The 19093-nt window shown below is 38.6% G+C and overlaps 1 protein-coding gene across 1 annotated transcript in view; it reads left to right on the plus strand.

The window, feature by feature from the left end:
* Positions 1-19093, plus strand: part of pnpla7a (patatin-like phospholipase domain containing 7a) — a 48237-nt gene that overhangs the window by 18024 nt on the left and 11120 nt on the right. Inside the window, exons 17-29 of the mRNA XM_041810719.1 lie at positions 3500-3705; positions 5284-5415; positions 5552-5675; positions 6891-7004; positions 7963-8029; positions 8155-8304; positions 9514-9577; positions 9803-9971; positions 14223-14405; positions 14625-14743; positions 14897-15053; positions 17693-17809; positions 17958-18027. Coding sequence (XP_041666653.1) covers positions 3500-3705; positions 5284-5415; positions 5552-5675; positions 6891-7004; positions 7963-8029; positions 8155-8304; positions 9514-9577; positions 9803-9971; positions 14223-14405; positions 14625-14743; positions 14897-15053; positions 17693-17809; positions 17958-18027 — 1672 coding nt within the window. The remainder of the gene's footprint in view (positions 1-3499; positions 3706-5283; positions 5416-5551; positions 5676-6890; positions 7005-7962; positions 8030-8154; positions 8305-9513; positions 9578-9802; positions 9972-14222; positions 14406-14624; positions 14744-14896; positions 15054-17692; positions 17810-17957; positions 18028-19093) is intronic.

Consider the following 19093-nt stretch of genomic DNA (forward strand, 5'->3'; position numbering starts at 1 on the left):
TATTTGGGTTCATATGCATTAAACATGAAACTCTGAGTATTTATAAAAAATTTCAGAAAAATCTCGAAAGATTAATAATATTAGGTTCTTAAAGTCCCTGAAAGAGGAAATTAAAAATTTGTATCTCAACACACTAGATACAGTCATGGAGGAAAGTATTGGCACCCCTGGAATTTTTCCAGAAAATGCACCATTTCTTCCAGAAATTGTTGCAATTACAATTTTTTTTTTTTGGTATACATGTGTTTATTTCCTTTATGTGCATTGGAAAAACACAAAAGAACAGAAGAAAAAAAGCCAAAATTGACATAATTTTACACAAAACTCAAAAAATGGGCCACACAAAATTGTTTGAACACTCAACTTAATATTTGGTTGCACACTCTTGGGAAAAAAAAACTCAAACCAATAGTTCCTATAACCATCAACAAGCTTCTTACACCTCTCAACTAGAATTTTGGACCACTCTTCTTTTGCCACTCTTCTTTTGCAAACTGCTCCATGTCTCTCAGATTTGAAAGGTACTTCTTGCAACAGCAATTTTTAGATCTCTCCAGACCCGGACTTGTTACTGGCCACTTCAGAAGTCTCTAGCTCTTTGTCTCCAACCAGTTCTTGGTGCTTTTGAGGTATATTTTGGGTCACTGTCCAGCTGGAACACCCATGACCTTTGATGCAGACCCAGCTTTCGGACATTTGGCCCTACATTGTGGCCCAAAATCTTTTGATGGTCTCCAGATTTCATGATTCCTTGCACACAGTCAGCATCCAGTGCCAGAGGTAGCAAAACAACCCCAAAACATCTTTGAACCTTCACCATGTTTGACTGTAGGTACTGTGTTCTTTTCTTTGTAGGCCTCATTCTGTTTTCTGTAAACAGTAGAATGACGTGCTTTTCCAAAAAGCTCTACCTTAGTCTCATCTGTCCTCAAAATGTTTTCCCAGAAGGATTGAGACTTACTCAGGTACATTTTTGCAAACTCCAGTCTGGCTTTTTTATGTGTTTTTGTCAGCAGTGGAGTTCTCCTCGGTTTCCTGCCATAGTGTTTCATCTCATTAAGATGACGACATATGGTCCAAGCTGACACTTTTGCACCCTGAGTCTGCAGGACAGCCTGAATTCATGTGGAAGTTGACTGAGGATATTTATCTGCCATTCCAACTATCCTGCGTTGCATTCTTTTGGCAATTTTTCTCTTCTGTCCACATCCAGGAAGATTAGCCACAGTTCCATGGGTTGTAAACTTCTTGATTATATTACGCACAGTGGACAAAAGAATTTCAAGATCTCTGGAGATGGTCTTGTAACCTTGACATTGTTCATATTTTTCCCACAATTTTGCTTCTTAAGTCCTCAGACAATTCTCGGCTCTTCTTTTCTTCTCGATGCTTGGTGGGACACACACAGGCATACAACACAAAGGTTGAATCAACTTTTATGCATACTAATTGGCTTCAGGTGTAATTTCAATATTGCCAGCACCTGTTACTTGCCAGAGGTGAGTTTAAATGAGCATCACATGTTTGAAATAAAATGATTTACATACAGTTTTAAAAGGGTGCCAATAACTTTATCCGGCCCATTTTTGAGTTTTGTGTAAAATAATGTCAGTTTCTGCTTTTTTCTTCTGTTTTTTTTGTGTTGTTCCAATGCACATAAAGGAAAAAAAAACATGTGTATGCCAAAAATACTTGTAATTGCAGCAATTTCTGGGAGAAATGGTGTATTTTCTGGAAAAATTTCAAGGGGTGCCAGTACATTTGTCCATCCCGAATGTTGCTCTCTTGTATCTTGGTTTTATTTGAGCAGGGCAAATAAAGGACTCCACCACATTACCGTTCCTTAAGAGGAACTGACCTGCCCCCCTAATGCTACAACAATATAAAATCACAGAGCAGTTCATCTCAATACAGTCTGTTGTTAGCTGGTGTCACTGCCTTCATTTAAAGTAAACATCCAGCTACATGCTGCACAGTGGCCTGCAGGTCATTAAAAGCATCATATTGGATAGATTTGTGCCAGAAAACAGCAAATTTAATTCCCAACTTCTGTGTCCCAGCTGCGGCACAGAGCCAGGTAGCTGTTCTGTAATTAGAGTTCACGGTAAAGTCAGGGGGAAGGCTAATTGGTGGAGTGCAGGTCTATTTTTCTATTCAACCAGATGCAGCAGGAACAAACATCTTAACTGCAGACGGTGTGCTTTAATCCATATTTCATTTGTCTTTAGTCCTGGATGACTGAAAGAAGCCAACTCAATTTTCATGATTTTCAAGCTGGATTTTGATGTTTTTCACGACTGAAATTTGGCCTGGTGGTTCATAACATAGTGGCCTGCCATAAATAAAAACCTAAAATAAAGATATATTTTAATCACTTTACAGGGAAACCATAGTTCAGTGCACATCACACCCTATCTGACACTATTTTAGAAATTTTACAGACATGGGAATAAACAAAACGTCTTCATGATGTTTTGGTATTTTTGAAGTATAGTTGCATTAGGTAATAGTAGTTAGAATAGCCACAAGAGATTTCACCCCAGTGTTGCTCCTTTAAGGAAAGAGTGCTAAGGGTATTAGAACAGAAGCTAGGCTATACAGCGGTTGATGGGTACAGCTGCTGTAAGTAATACAGCAAAGTTTTGTCAAAGTGAACCAAAAATCCATAAGCTGTAATGTACACTGAACTGAAAAAACATTAAGCGTTTTATATTTCCTCAGAAAGCCTCTGTGTTTTGCACTCATTTGGTTGTAAAAAGGGGCAACACAGACTGAACCCTCTTGTGGCTAATATTACTTACATTTACCAAGTACAGTACATTATACATGTTATACCTTGTTTTAATGAAGAGCTATTTGGTCTGTTATTCTACTTTTTTTCATAGATATTATGCATATGTAGTTTTTTGAGGTATCCTTATTTAGGGATGTGCTGTAGTTTCTTTAAATGTGCCCTCATGTGTTACCTTGTGTTTGAAATGGCATATATTTGCATCATGCAAGTCAAAGAAAATATTCTACTTTTGCAGGCAAATGTAAAAAAACAAAATATTTTCTATTATTGTTCTCACAAAGGGACATCTCTACACCATTTCAATATAAGGAGAAACTGTTAACTTCAGAAAATATTCTAACAATTTTAGATGATCTTTTATCTCTAAGTCACTAAATCATGAAATTCCTCTTCCAGTGTGTCTTTGTGCATGATTCTGTTATCAGAATAGAATATGAGAAAATGTACCTTGCTTTGTCAGTGTGAAGAACAGTTTCTTACAAAATTATATTTCATTTTTTTTACACAAAAAATCATGAATCATTAAGATGAATGGTGAAAATAAAGGTTTAATTTTCCTGATGGTTTAATATTAAATACCTTCAGTGATAATTAGAGTGAAACTTATTTGTGATCTTTTGATAAATCAGTTTGTCCTGTTAGTGAACTTGGATGACGTGTTTCTGACAGTCACGTTTGTCCCCTTCTCTCTCTTGGGCACTTCAGGAAGTGAGCATCCAGTTTGTCATTTCTGGCCTCCTCCATGTTTACCAGCGGATGATTGACCGTGAAGAAGAGACGCGTCTGTTTGTGACGCACCCAGGAGAGCTTGTCGGTCAGCTCGCTGTCCTGACCGGAGAGCCGCTCATCTTCACTGTTCGAGCCCAGCGAGACTGCAGCTTCCTCTCCATTTCCAAGACCCACTTCTATGAGTCAGTCACACAAACACAACTATATACACCTGTATATGAAGAAATCCTATACAAACTTACAAAGACAGTCTTTATAAATAAGATTCCGTCAGGTGCAAGACTGTGCCAAACTTTTTTGCAGATACAGGAATGTAAAATCTTATTTTTATACCTTTATACCTTGAAAATAAGTACTTTACACCACCGTAACACAAAACCTAAAACAACATTTAGAGAAAGTTCAGTCTGTTTGGTAGTGTTCAGAAAATAAGAGCGATATGGAGTCTTATTCAGTTTTCATGTCTGGTATTAAAGGAGTTAAATATATACTGAGACTTTTACTTTTAAGCTTTAAAACCCCATGTGCAATATTAACTCTATTATAGTCAGATGCTACCCTGTTTAGCAGGGCTATACAGCACACAACTTGTTAGCATTTAGCAAGACAAGGTACACTTTCCTTCATATTCTTTTGTCATTCAGTGACTGTCTTTTTAATATATTATCAATCACTTTATTACTAAGAATCTCAACCTGTATTACTCAACCTTAGCTTCCTGTGACTTAATTGCAGCTCTTTTACAAAAAACAACAACAAAAACAAATCCTGCCAAATATTTTCAAAGAGAAACATTACCAGCAGGAATAATTAAATTGCTCTACCAACCACCCAATCACCATCAATCCCAGATCTCTTGCTGTTTGCTGATATTGGAAACCTGGAAAAAACCTGGAAAACTGGTTCTACATACTAGTGCACAGGGTTCCTGCAGATTCTTGAAAAGTCTTAGACTGGATTAAAACAGGCCACAAAAAAAAAAATATTTTTGCTTTTGAGAGGTCTTAATTTTTAGAAAACAGATTGACAAATACATGCCTTTATGTAAATTTTGTTTTCAAGCTAAATTAATTCAAATTTTATAATTCTTTTTTTCCAATACTTTATTTTAGGATTTTTTTCTATTGAAACACAATAGAAGGACAGCAATTTAACCCCTTTTGAAAATAGAATTTAAAAAATAATTTTTAAATAAATTTGTATACAGCACATAAAAGCATACATACATACATACATTAGTTCATGTGTCTTTTCAATAATAAATATGAAATATAACGTATATACATGCCAACATGAGATTTCAAGGAGTTTCTGAGCATGATATAATACCTAAAATACCTGTACATTAAAGGTGACAGTGGACCAGTAGAAAAGTCACAGGTCTGCTCGAGTTAAATGTGATGTTTCAATGTAATTCATAAATAACTGCCAAACCTTTACAAATGAATCATTCTTGTTATTAAGAGCACATGCAATTTTTTCTAATGGCATACAGTTTGACATTTCAGAATTCCATTTTGATAGAGAGAATCTGATTTCCAGGTCAATGCATTACATTTCCCAGAGACAACTAAAGCTATGTCAACTAGTTTTTTGAACTTTTATTTGGATTCAGACTTTTTGTATTTCCAAGAGGACAGATCTGTAGATCAAGTGGAATTGGTGTAATTTTTTTCATTTATCATTCATGATAAAAAGAGGAATAAGAACCTCTGGATTTATTTTACCTAGTGTTCTGTCTGTATTTGTCTCCTCCCCAGGATAATGCGAGTTGAGCCAAAGGTTGTTTTGAACGTGGCTCACACAGTGGTGAAGAGGATGTCGTCTTTTGTCAGACAGATAGACTTTGCTCTTGATTGGATGGCTGTGGAAGCTGGTAGAGCGGTCTATAGGTAGACATCTCAAAACCTTTTATCTATTCAAAATTGGTCCTTTGAAATGGCTTCATTCATGTCAACATGGCTGTTTATTCCCTCATCATTTTTGCAGACATGTACCATGAATTGAAGTGTTACATCTGTTTTCCAGGCAGGGGGAGAAATCAGACAGCACTTTCATTGTGCTGAGTGGTCGACTGCGCTCTGTCATCCTGAAGGAGGATGGCAAGAAGGAACTGATAGGAGAGTACGGTCGTGGGGACCTGATTGGAGTGGTAAGGGCCATGATGTTGAGGGGGACGACAGATGGTGGATAGTAGGCGAAAAACTATGAATATCTACTATGTGTGCACTGATGTGTGCAAGATTTTTTCTTCACTTCGAGCATTCTCATAAATATTAATGACGGTACATCAGGATAACTTGGTGTGAGCCAAACTTGCAGATTAAAAATGCATGAGGAAAATAGTTTATTTCATTCACAGCAGTTAATCATCACATTCATACCATATTCACTCTCGGTAAGTGCTGTTGAGAAATAGGAGCTGCCAGCATGTTTGTCAATATCATGACCATAAGACCACTAACACTGCCAGCAAATAAAAACTCTACCAATTATATTTCATGAATATTTAGCAGGGAAAAGTTGTTGATATTAGCTGCAAGATATTTGTCAAAAACATTATCAAGATAACACTTAATTTTTTGCCCTTAGCGCAGTTTTTACATCTCTATGAACAAAATTAATACAGAATTACTCTTTAAAAAATTCAATTCATTTTGTAAGAATTTAGTCATGAAAAGACTTCTTGTCTTAAAGCTTTAAAATTAAGTTTTTATCAGCTTACCCAGACAGTCTGCAGAATATATCATGTTTAAAAATGTTACATTTTTTCAAATAACAAATGAAATGATAAGATGCAGTTTAATAATATATTTAGAATAAATGCCCCAGGAATACAAAGCTTCTAAACACTTTTTTCCCCCAAATTTGTTGCCTTTAACTCTAAAATTTGAAACAATGCCGGCAGTGTTTGTAATTGGATTATGATGAATTATGTAAATCAAAGTCCCTTTGTTTAAATTGAACCACTTTCCCATTGGTTGATGCTGTTCATCCCCAGTGAGATGCTTCTAATAATACCTGGCTTGATGGATGCCATGGTTACTGTAACCTGCAGGAGAGAAGAGTCATTGAGTGAATAAGATTATAATTGTTGCGCTTCAGAGACAAATTTAGCTCAGCTCTGTTGACGTCAACTCTTGATCATAAGATCTAGGAACTTATTTATGGCTCTTTTTCCACATGAAGTTAATTAAAACTTCACAAGCAAAGGTGTCGTGCTCAGCAGACATAGGCAGGCATATATTTTATTTACTGTAAGTGCTGTATTCCTTAAAGTACCTGTATATTGAGGCAAATATTATTCTATAAAGTGCTTCATGTACCCTTTTGTGTTTTCTTTTTTTGTTTGTTTTTGTTTTTGCAGGTGGAGGCCCTGACCCATCAGAACAGAGCTACCACAGTACACGCCGTACGCGACTCCGAGCTCGCAAAGTTACCAGAAGGAGCGCTCAGCTCCATCAAGAGGAAGTTCCCACAGGTTCCCCCAATTTTTTTGTACAGTCATACTTTTATATAGAGACACAAATATGACAAATAAAAGGAGAAAATAGAAAAAGAAACTCAGTGTGATAACACACAGAACAAGATCAAAAGGGTGGATTTTATCTGAAAAACTAAGTCCTTTTTTTGTTGTTTTAAAGCAGTTATCAACCTCTTCCAACTAAAGATCCCCTCTGACTTAAAAAGGGGAAAGCTAGCTCTACCTGCCCAAATTCACGGAGAAAAATTGAGTAATATATGCTTTTCACCATATAATACAATTTTAACCACATCTGATGAAGTTAAGCATATCATTTTTTGACACCTTAGAAAAAACACGTTCCCTTCAGTCAGTAGCTCGCAGTGAACTCAAGACATCACTTATTGGAAACAGCAGTTGTGCATGAATACCCAACCTTTAATATATAACACTGTGTGACTGTGAACCATGTGGTTTTGTCCTTATAGGCACAGTCTCATTATATAACGGCCTAATACCACGTATTGTCTTAAATGTATCTGTCTATATGGGGATTTTGAGCACTTCATTCCCTGAAAAGTCAAAGCTTTCTGCTTGGCTAACCCAGGATGCATCTTTGAGCAGAACTGAATCTGTTAGAGTGTGGTGTGTAGTTTAGGTCATACTGGTGCTTTCCACACATCTAACATTATTTTTTGTCATGTATGCAGTCTGATTTTTTTCAACATCTCTTAAGATAGTAAAATAATTTTGGAGTGAGAGACACAAGAAGGTAGCACCCTCTCTGCAGTGAAAGCTGGTCCATTCCTCTTACTACTTTGCGGACACTGACCTTTTAAGTCTTGAAAAGAAAGTCCTTTTTCTATTACAAAGATCAGGTTTTGCTCATTTCCTGTTATGTTTTGTAATATTCAGAAGTCGTCTATCCTCTTACATTCAGCCTTTGAATAATCCCTTCACTGCCTGTGCCTCTCAGGTTGTCACCAGGTTGATCCACTTACTCGGACAGAAGATCCTCCAGCAGGTCAATGGTCCTCTGACAGGTGTGTATATCTACATAAGCATATGCTGTTTCCTGCTGGTGCTTTAGAGTTATTCTACTAATGTGGGTGTTTATGTTAATTTGCCACTAAGTGAGAGGTTTATTAATATTTATGCATTTCCCCAGCACGTAGTTTGGCTCTGCACACCCCAGGCAGCAAGTGGGATGCAGGAAACCAAGCCTCCAACCTTTCCACTGTAGCAGTCCTGCCTGTTTCAGAAGAGGTGCCTTTGACTGCCTTCACTCTGGAGTTGCAGCATGCACTCACTGCAATAGGTATGATAAAAGAAATATAGCTCAAATTCCACCACCAGACTTGTTTATTTGTATCTATCATTTTTAGCAAAGGAATATTATACTGCATTCTCCTTTTTTGTAGCTGTGCTGACACTTCATTGTTGGACCAGACATATTAGCTAAATCCCAATTCTACAACCTTAGCGGTAACCCTTGTTTTGGAGTGCACTTCTCAAGATGATAGCCTGTTATTTAGAGCTACAAAGGATTGGGTCTTAACTTTAACCAAGAAATAAAGAGTATTTATTGACATCACTTTCTCTCTGAGAAAGGGATCCTCAGAGTGAAGGAAATTCACAACATGAAGGGAACTAAAGAGCTAAACAATGTGGGTCCTAAAGTAAGATCGCCATTCTTTTTCTCTTTTGCAGATAAAATTATTAGTCATATTGTCAGAAATATCCAAGTAAGCCTTAAAACAGATGACCTGAGTGGGAACCTTTATGGATGTCTTACTATTGGTGGAGCCAGTTGGTAAATAAAACTCATGTTGAAGCCGGGCTGGGGGCATGTGCACCTTAATCTCTTCACTGGTCACATTGTTACAGTCTTCCTGTACAACTAAACTCCCATAGCTGCAGCCTCATTCTCCTGAAATGACACTGATTGATGCAGCTATTCTCTGACTTGGGAAAAGTGTTTTACCTTGAGGCTTTGCAAGATGGATCGGCTTGATGACAGTCATGGAATCTGGCCAAGCCATTGGCTTTGAAGGGTTAATGCCCAGTAGCACAAAAGTACAGTATGAGACATCCTGTGCATATACTCAGTTGGGAAGCAATGTCAGCCCACATTTTTGGATATGATAATACTGGTCATGTCTCTCTTTAATCAAGGTCTACACAGAATTCTGCCAAAAGTGAAATTTGCCTGTCTAAATCAGCATGTCCATTGCTCCAGTCACACGTTCCATTGCAGCTAAATAAATTAAAATATGTTGAAACAGATTTTAATACTTTTGCATGTTTTAGCAAATAGGTTGACTTCACCTCTGTACCAGTACTTGGGTAACACAAAGAATTCTGGGAATAACCATGTCAGATTTCTTATCTAAAAACACTACCACTGGAAGACAAGATGACCAGTACTCCCAGATCCCTTCCAAAAAACAGGGATCAAGTAAGATGGCTTGGTTGGTGACTTTAAATTAAATTATTGATTGTAACATATGTAATCTTTCACATTCAGGTCCCACTCTTCTGCTGACAAGTGATATCATCAAACAGCGACTTGGAGCTGCCGCATTAGACAGGTACATTTAGTTACAGACAGGAAAATTCACAGGATTGTTGCACTTGCAATTTATTCAGCTTGACATTACTTTTTAACTTTTTTCCTGTAAGCTTTCCATCTCTCTCACACACTTATTAAATTCACTTCAAGTATGCTGTCTTGGCACAACAGGAAAAAATGGATCTACTGTGTGCTGCCAGTAAGTCATCTCAGCCTGTCACTAATGGACTCTTTTCCTCCTCAGCGTGCATGAGTACCGTCTGTCCAGCTGGCTGGGCCAACAGGAAGACATCCATCGCATTGTTCTTTACCAAACTGACTACACACTGACCCCGTGGACACAGCGTTGCATCCGTCAGGCTGATTGCATCATCATAGTGGGACTTGGAGAGCAGGACCCTGCCGTTGGGGAGGTGAGATTTTAGTGGTGAATAATGTAGGAACTGAAAATCTACTGTAAAGATTGCTCTGATTTATGCATCTAGTTTTTGTTTGATTGGATTTTTTTAAACTGAGGATTTATGGGTGCAGAAAACATCCAAATATAGTGAAAGAGGAAAATCCCAAGTTTTTGAAGCCCTTGGTAGTGTCTTCAGATTGCTTTTTGTGTCTTACATGCAGTAAAAAAACTCAAATACATAATTTTTAATTGTTTTACATAGATATAAGCAGTGGAAAGCTGCCAGTCCTCACATTAAAGTTGTTTTGAGGAGTTTTTGTAAGGTCATTAATCAGACTCATGCCTCTTTATTACTTACAAGGTATATAAGACCATTAGTAACTAGACTGAATACTTCTTTAAGGTATTCTTTTTATATCCGACTGCTGTCACAACACACTGAAGAAACAGCTTTCTATTTTCAAATACACACGACAACTCCACAACATCCACTGCAAAGATTTAGAATAAAGGATACACTTGACTATGAAAAGAAAGCATAATGAGATTATTTTAAATCAGAAAACACTATCTATGCATGTACAGGTCAAAAATCAGTAAAAAGATTTGCTGTATTGCTTTGTCTTGAGAGGGATACAAAATTAACATAACCCTGGAAGTTCCTGACAGTAGTCCAGGGCAATTGATCAAATTTTAGTTATGAATATTGCTCTACCCAATCATTGAAATAAGGCCATCAAGATTAAACAGTTACTGAGTCAAATGTCATGTTGCTGAAAGAGCAAAAGAAGGTGACAGAAAGGCAGCCGTTGTAAACAGAAAAGGTCAAATGACCTCAGTCATGCGTGAACCACTTTGTTTTTGAGAAGTCAGACCTGATACATGGCAAAACACTAAACTAAAAGAAATTTCTACAAAGCTGTGGCTATCCCTCAAGGTTTATTAATTTGATTTCCTTATTGAAAAAATAATGGTAATTTTAATTTTGCCATAATCAAGCAGCGCCACCTCAGGATCTTTTAGTGTGATGAACTCAGCTAATGCTTTACACTTTTATGTAATAAATGTATCAGAAAAAAGCACCTTCCTGATTTTTTTCTTTTGCATAATATAGACACTAGCAGCAGATTGTGAACACAGCTGTTTATGAGTTGGTACAGCAATATTTGATTAAATTGTTGCCTATTCATATTTTAGTAATTACTGAGCAGAATTTCATTGGATTTGGATTCTGTTTCCCTCTCTCTCTCTTTAAATATAAGTCCAGTTTTGTTTGGTTTCTTGTTAAACTTTTGTGGCTTGGTTTTTTGACCTCTCCTAAAGTACACGTCTAGTTCTGAATGGCTATATGGACATGTGTGCTATTTTGTGTTATAGGATCATGCAAAGTCACATTTAAGACCTCTTTTTCCTTTTAACAGCTGTCTAATCCTATAAAAAGTGCAAAACAAAGGATTCTTGATTTGCAATAATTTCTGAGAGTGTCTGGTAACTGTGTTAGCCAATGGATTGGCCAGATTCCATGTCTGTCATCAGACAGATCCATCTTGCAAAGCCTCAAGGTAAAATTTTCATCCCCAGCCAGGAAAAAAAAAACAGACCAGTCAGCATCATTTGATGAGTATGAGACAGTAGCTACAGGTGTGATTTAGTTTTAATGCAAGCCTGCTAAAGTGGCAGCCAGCGAAGAGATTAATGTGCATGCAGCTTTAATGGAAGTATTATCAGAAGCTGACAACATTTCTTTATTAAAAGAACCACAGTGAGTTCTTGGTGAACTAGATGGTTTTGCTCTTCTCTTGACTGACTACCATAACAACTGCCTGTCAAACTTGTGTTATATAGTTCATTTCCTGGGGCGGCACATGCCAATTATGTCATATGTTTTGTTGCTCTGATTGGCCCGTAATGAATGTGACAGACAGCACATTTTACCAACCACCCTCTGAGCTGTTTTTAAAGGGTTCTGCCCTCCCCATGTCTTTGGGGTGGTGCCCTGATGGATGTGAAATATATCCCATGCGATGGAAACAGTCCATCAGGCATGTCAGGTTAAAGCACTGCCTCATATGATGAGGATTTTTGAAGAACTAAATCATTTGCACACTTTCTCTAAATTTTTAAAACCTTGAAACCACCCTTGTGTCCTCAGCTTTTAAGCCTTTAATTTTACAACTCAAGTAAGATCAAGCTGAAGTTGATATAAACAGAAGACTATTTTGCATGTATCCAAGAGATGTGTTGCTGCCATCAAATTCAAAATGAGCCAGGATTTTTCACAAAATGGTAAAATGTCAGTTTCAACATCTGATACGTTGTTTATATACTCTTGTGAATAAATTCTGGGTTCATTCTGTTTTTATTTACATTTTACACAGTGCCCCAACTTTTTTGGAAATGTGGTTGTATTTGTTGATCTAGTGAGTATTTTCTGCCACAGGAAGGTGTGTGTCAGCACATCCATCCATGTGTTTCACACATCCATCTGGAAAACCACTCATATACAGCATTTAGGAAAGAGCAGATCCTTTGAAAAAAAAAAAAACTCGGAGGGTGATTGGATGTATGTTCTGTCTGTCACGTCTTTACAGGCCAATCAGGGAACAAAACACGTGACGTAGTCGCCAGCGAGCTGCGCCTGCACCAATACTGCAGGAGTAAACTCCATTAGAGCTGCATAACGTGAATTACGGAGATTGTAGACATGTCAGTACACGACTTTTATCGTTTTTGAAAAGAAAACAACTCACTGCTGTTCTTTGTTCTTCTTTTAACAAAGAAATGTCATCAAGTTCTGATGAAACTGGTGCTTTAGCAGCATCCACGCTAATGTCTTCCGCCATAATTGTACCGGCCTCTTGTTGCTGTTCGCTTATGTCACGACTCCGCTGTGCCCGAAAGTACTTGCCCTTGACGCTGATTGGTCCTCTCACTCTCTAACCGGGCCCAAATGGTTCAGATGGGAGCTTTGCAAGATGGATTCGCCAGTGAGAAACACGGAAAGGGGCGTATCCATCTACTTTGCAAGGTTAGGTGTATGTTGGACTTGTTACTGTACAGTCACTGTTCACTCTATAGAAACTACAGATTCCATGATTGGTAAGGAAGGAAGGAACTTGCTTCCTGGCGGATAAGTGTGACTTATAGATGTGTTGTAAGCAGCAGTGGAAAACCACACTTAGACCATGCTGTGGAGATTGGATCAGATCAGCCTTTGTTGATTTTCACATTAATTATTGTTAACTGAGCTCTTGTTCAATCTGCTCTCTTCAAGTGTGTTCTATTGCCATGGTCTTGGCATGGCCTGATCTAATATTAAGGTCAGTGGCTGATCACTATTCTCTTAAATCACAGCTTTACAGAGGGATTTGAAGCACTAATAGGTCACAGAGGCTATAAAATCCTTGTGTTTGACCCTTGGACATACGGGAGAAATAAGCAAAGGTTGAATGGACGCTGTGAATGAGAGGCAGGCAGGGTTGGGAGGGAAAAAAGGCGAACGTCCAGCTGATGAAGGAAAGGTAATTGCCTTCAAAAGGGAAAAATGGGCCCAGAGAAGTGAGGAATGTAACCCCGTTTAACAGGAGATGGTGGGAGAAATGGATCAATATTTGCTCAGGCCCAGAATGAGTCATAGCTCTGGGTTGATTTTATCTTTCAGGGCACACACACATGCACCCTCTCACCTTGCACACATACACTGAACCTTTTGCAGAGGGCCTGTTGACTGGGTGGCACACCTGACCTTCCTCTCAGACCCCCCACCCCCACTCCTTTCTTTTCAAGAGGGTCCTTTAATAAAACTGCCTCAGCAGGGAAATTGCCTTCAGAAAATGTGAATGAAATAACTGAATGAGTAACTTGTAATTAATCTCTTTAATAACCTTGCCATTCTGCTCTAATTGCTAAGCTCTTTGTGTGCTACTCTCAAATGTATTTCATTGTATGGAAAAAGTTGACCTTTATTATTCATATTTGTCAGAAAAGAGTCCCTATAGATTTGATTCTTGATGTATATACCGTAAAAAAAAAAAAAAAAAAAAACAACTTTTATTTATTCTTAAAAACGTAACTTTGATCATTTCAATCACATACTTGCACGAGTCCTGGTGCTGTGTTTACATGTGGCTTTAAGTCACAAGTTTGCAGCATTTTTGGGGGTTGACACTCGATATACTACGTAAGTACCACACAAGAGCCTATCTGATGAAAGCACGGGGTATAAAAATATCTGAAACATCTGTGCTTGATGTCTCCCCTGTAGCTGGAGCGTATGTTAGAAGGCAGCGCAGTGCGGGCCCAGAAGCAGCTGGTGCTTTTGCACAGAGAAGACGGCCCACCACCCAAAGGGACCGTGGACTGGCTCAACATGCGAAGCTGGATCTCCAGACACCTACACCTGTCTTGTCCCCGAAGGGTCTTCTCCAAGAGAAGCCCACCCAAACTGGTAAGAGTGGGGAATATGATTAAAGTGTTTTTCCCCTCTCATTTCTCATCTGCATATCAAAGTACCTTCATTTCCCCTCTTCTGGATGTTATCTGACCTGAAAATTTTGAATTTTCTTGTAACATTTCTTTCTTATTCATCCATTCTTTTAAATCTTCAGCTCAAGGTACACCCCTTTGCCGCCTCCCTCCTTAGCTCTTCTTTTGTACTTTTTTTCAGTTGGAGCTGTATCAGCGTGTGTTTGAGAAACCAGCAGATCGCCATTCAGACTTCTCCCGCCTTGCTCGAGTCCTCACAGGAAATGCTATTGCACTTATCCTGGGAGGAGGGGGAGCCAGGTAACTCTCTTTCCTTCCTCGTAATACACTTAAGTGTACAAGTACTTCTCCATATAATCTTTCCACTATTTGTGTATATCTGCATCTTTTTGGTTAGAAAAGTTGAATTTCTGCTTGTCCATTCTTGTTTATCCCCCCCCACCTCCTGTTCAGGGGCTGTTCCCAGGTGGGGATAATGCGAGCTTTGTGTGAAGCTGGTATCCCAGTGGACCTCATTGGTGGTGTCTCGATTGGTTCCCTAATGGGGGCGCTGTATGCTGAGGACCGTAGCCATAGCCGCATGAGGATGAGAGCCAAGGAATGGGCAATGGTGAGAACCCAGGAAACACAAGTACTGGGGAGATGGTGGCACAAAAGGTAGAGTCAGTTATAACGCAATTGAAAGTTGTGGGTCGATACCCAGCTGCCAAAGTCTCATGTAAATGTGTCCTTGGGCAAGACACTTTGCTTCCACTGCTTTGTTGGTGGTGTGTGAATTTGTATGGACGTGTATGATTGGAATTCAAGACAGTCTAGCTGCAGACCGCTTATCTCTGGCAGCCACTCTCACAGTCTGTTCATTTGAGACGCTGTATACCTCAGAACAGAAATAAACGCCATAAATTTTTAAATGAAATCCGTTTAGGGTAAGGGTTAAGGTGACAGTTAGGATAAAACATCTGACCTGCAAAACCTGGTTCCAAAACATGAAATAAAGCAAAGTAGACAGTCTGTGTAGCTACATTAGCTGTGTAAGCTACATAGGTAATGGAGCTACATAGCTAACGAAGCTATGTAGCAAAAGCTAAGCTAACAAAGCAGCTACATAAGCCAAGTCTTTATCTATGTTTGCTAGGGGTGTAAAGGTACATGTACTTGTACCGTATCCGTTCGGTACAGGCCTCTCGGTACGGTACAGATGTGTACCAAATGGATACATGTGGAACAACGCTCATACACAGATGGAAAAACAGAAAACAACTCCCTGTCACACTGTCCTGGCAACCACAGCAAACGCCAGCAACAGCCTGAACATTCCCAGATAAAAGTGTCCTGTTTAGGAACACTTTGTTTCCCCGGAAAATACAACAGTGGACAAAGACAACAACAGTAGCGCTGACATTATTCAGCAGCTGTGTTGCTGACAGCACGTCGTCCAGCGAATCAATCAAAGCATTTGAAAAGGCACCACTCAAACAAGACTGACACTCTAACGTGGAGGAACAACAAAAAGTCTCACCAGCTGGTTATGGATTTCCCTTGATTTAAGATCTTTTAAATATAACAGTGGTGCTCTGGTTTTGTGAATCAAATTGATTCTACCTTCAACTGTCAGCCTCAGAGGAGGGGGAGTGGAGACTCCTTCATATCTGCAGCTGCGTCATAGGCAAAGCTATCCTCAGATTTCACACGACATAACCTCTTTATCCACCAAGATGGGCTGTGAAAAGTTCTCCCAAACTTTGTAGTAGGTCCCATTGGTTAAAAAAGTAATCCAGTGCTGAAGTCTGTGTTGAAATCGGCAGGAGACGCTAATTAGCATACTTAAAAAGCTAGCTTACAGTTGTATGATGATGCGTTCAAGTTGGCTTGAAACTTTTTACAAAAGTTTGGAGTTTTTTGTGACCATTTTCAGAGTATCAAAGAGCCGAATGCCTTCGATAAATGGTAAATGGACCTGGATAATGCTTTTCTAGTCGTATGACTACTCAAAGCACTTTAGATGCAAGCTGATTTGCAGTGCAGTCACACACTGATGGAAAATGTTGCTATGTAGAATGCCCATCAGTGTCAACTAATCCATTTATTCACATTCATACATATTCACTGACTACTGAGGCACAGTGTGAGCAATTTGGGCTAAGTGTCTTGCCCAAGGACACGTTAACATGTGGCAGGATAGAGAGTGAACCCCCCACCTTCTGACCTGTCCACTGAGTCACAGCCGCTCCAAGGAGGTGCCATGAAACACATGTGGAATAAGATAGTTGACAGTTAACCTCCCTGATTGGAAATAAGGAAAATTCTGTGTAATAAAGTCACTGCACCAAGGAGGAAAAGCCCCTTTTTTCCTGTTCTTTTCAACCTGTGTTTGAATAACATATTGTGAAATGTTGATGTATCTTGACCTTGATCAAACATTGAGGGCATGTTACATAACATCTGCTGACTACAGAGCCTGAAGAGACAATGCACCACTGTGATATCTCTGTGGAGGGCGAATTTTTATGCACATGTAGAAATTGTTGTATTAAGTGGATGCTTTTAGTGTGATGTTTTAGTAAAAAAATACATTAAATATATATATATTTACAGCATCTCCTCCCTCTACAGTCTTTAGTGGGGAGGAATATTTTCATCCCTGTGAAAGTCTGTCCTTGTGAAGGTGATTCTTCCAACGGCACGTTTTTGAAATGTTAATAGTGTCTAAACCCTGATTTCACTTCTGATATAATTAACCCTACTCTGCTGATTACCCATCAAAAGTAATGGGTTGCAGTGAGCCCTGAATGATTTGCATATTAACATAATGAAGAAAACGTTGTTCGGTTTCGATATAAATACGTCATTTTCTTTCTAATAGTGAGACGATCCATGAGGGCTAATTTGAGACACCTGCTCAGTTTCCTGATCCACGGGCTGAACATGTGGTACCATTTGTCTTCCTCCAGTATTTCCAGCCCCTTATTTGGTCTGTCCTTGGTTCTGAAAGTTCTATTTAGAAGCAGCTGGCTGGGTTGCTGCTTCCACTAAATTAAAATAAAAGCAGTATTGATGAAAAATGTGTCCTTTCCATGGATGCTTTTTAAGGGACTGATAAGATTTCTAAACTACAAACAAAATCTGTGCTCACACCTGTTCGAAGGCTAAAAAAAAATCTTCTGCTGCACTGAAAATCAGTTATTTTCATTAAAATTACATCAAATCTATCCCAATATGACCTTTGTTTTCTTTTGTCTCTCCCTGCAGGAAATGACATCAGTGTTTAAGAAGGTTCTGGATCTGACATACCCAATCACCTCCATGTTTTCAGGCGCTTCCTTCAACTCCAGCATCAGCAATGTCTTCAAAAGCAAACAGATTGAGGTGAGTGAGATGGGGTTATCTTGGTACTGAAGGAGACAGCATGGAAAATAATTATTTTCAGCAGGTAAACATCCAGAAATAGACTTTGGTGTTGCAAACCTAGTGAGTTTTATTTTTATCTTTTCTGTGTAACCTTTTGTGTATGCAGGACCTTTGGATCCCGTATTTTAATATCACTACCGACATCACTGCCTCAGCCATGAGAGTACACACTGATGGTAGGTACAGTCTGAATCAAAACCAGAAATACTTTATTTATCCCTGAGGGGGAATAGAGGCACTGCAGTTACTTTTTTACAGTAGATATGCATCGAGAAGTATGGAAAATATCCAAAAAAGGATGTTATGTAATTTAGATTTGTTATATATGCCAGTATACAACACTTTATATGGTAAAAAAGGGATAGAAAAAGAAACATAAGCAATAAGTTAGAAAAGAAGTACTGATATGTATGGAAACCTTAAGAGGGCGTGCATCCTTCCTTTTTAACTACTCTGTTTTCCTGTGATAACCACAACATTTTGGTTGTTTTTCAACACATCTATGTGATTATCTCAGCATAACAATGCTGGTTTTCTCATGATGATTCGTTAATTTCAGTTATTTCCCAAGATTCTCAAGGAACTAACTAAATATCAGGCAAAAACCATTGGTGATATCTTGAACAAGATTGATAATTGAAGATCTCACCCAGCATCTCAAAAAATAAAATCATGTAGAAGTTATTTTTTTTCCTGTTATTTCCTTCAGAAAGTTAAATTTCTATATATTTTAGATTCATGTCATAAAAAGTGAAAAATTTCAAGACTTTTTTGTTTAAATCTTGATGGTTACAGGTTACAGCCTATCGAAATTAAAAATGCACTATCTTAAGATATTAGAATATTCTGGCAAAGTCAGATTTGCAAAAGTTCCCTGAGCCTTTATTTTCTCACTATGATTCAGTACACACAACTGTTATCATTAGGAAGACTGCTGACTTGACAGTTGTCCAGAAGACAATCTTCAACACCCTCCTCAAGGAGGGTAAGCCATAGAAGGACATTGCTAAAAGTGCAGGCTGTTCTCCGAGACTGTATCAAAGAATATTCATGGAAAGTTGACCAACGGGAAAAGTGGTAAGAAAAGGTTCACAAACAACAGGGATGAGCTCAGCCTTCAGAGGATTGTCAATCAAAGCAGATTCAAGAACTTAGGGGGGTTCACAAGGAGTGGACTGAGGCTGGACACAGACGGGTCCAGGAAAGCGGCTACAAGTGTTATGTTCCTAATGCCAATCCAGT

Source organism: Cheilinus undulatus, linkage group 17, assembly GCF_018320785.1.
Source record: "Cheilinus undulatus linkage group 17, ASM1832078v1, whole genome shotgun sequence".
Lineage (NCBI taxonomy): Eukaryota > Metazoa > Chordata > Actinopteri > Labriformes > Labridae > Cheilinus > Cheilinus undulatus.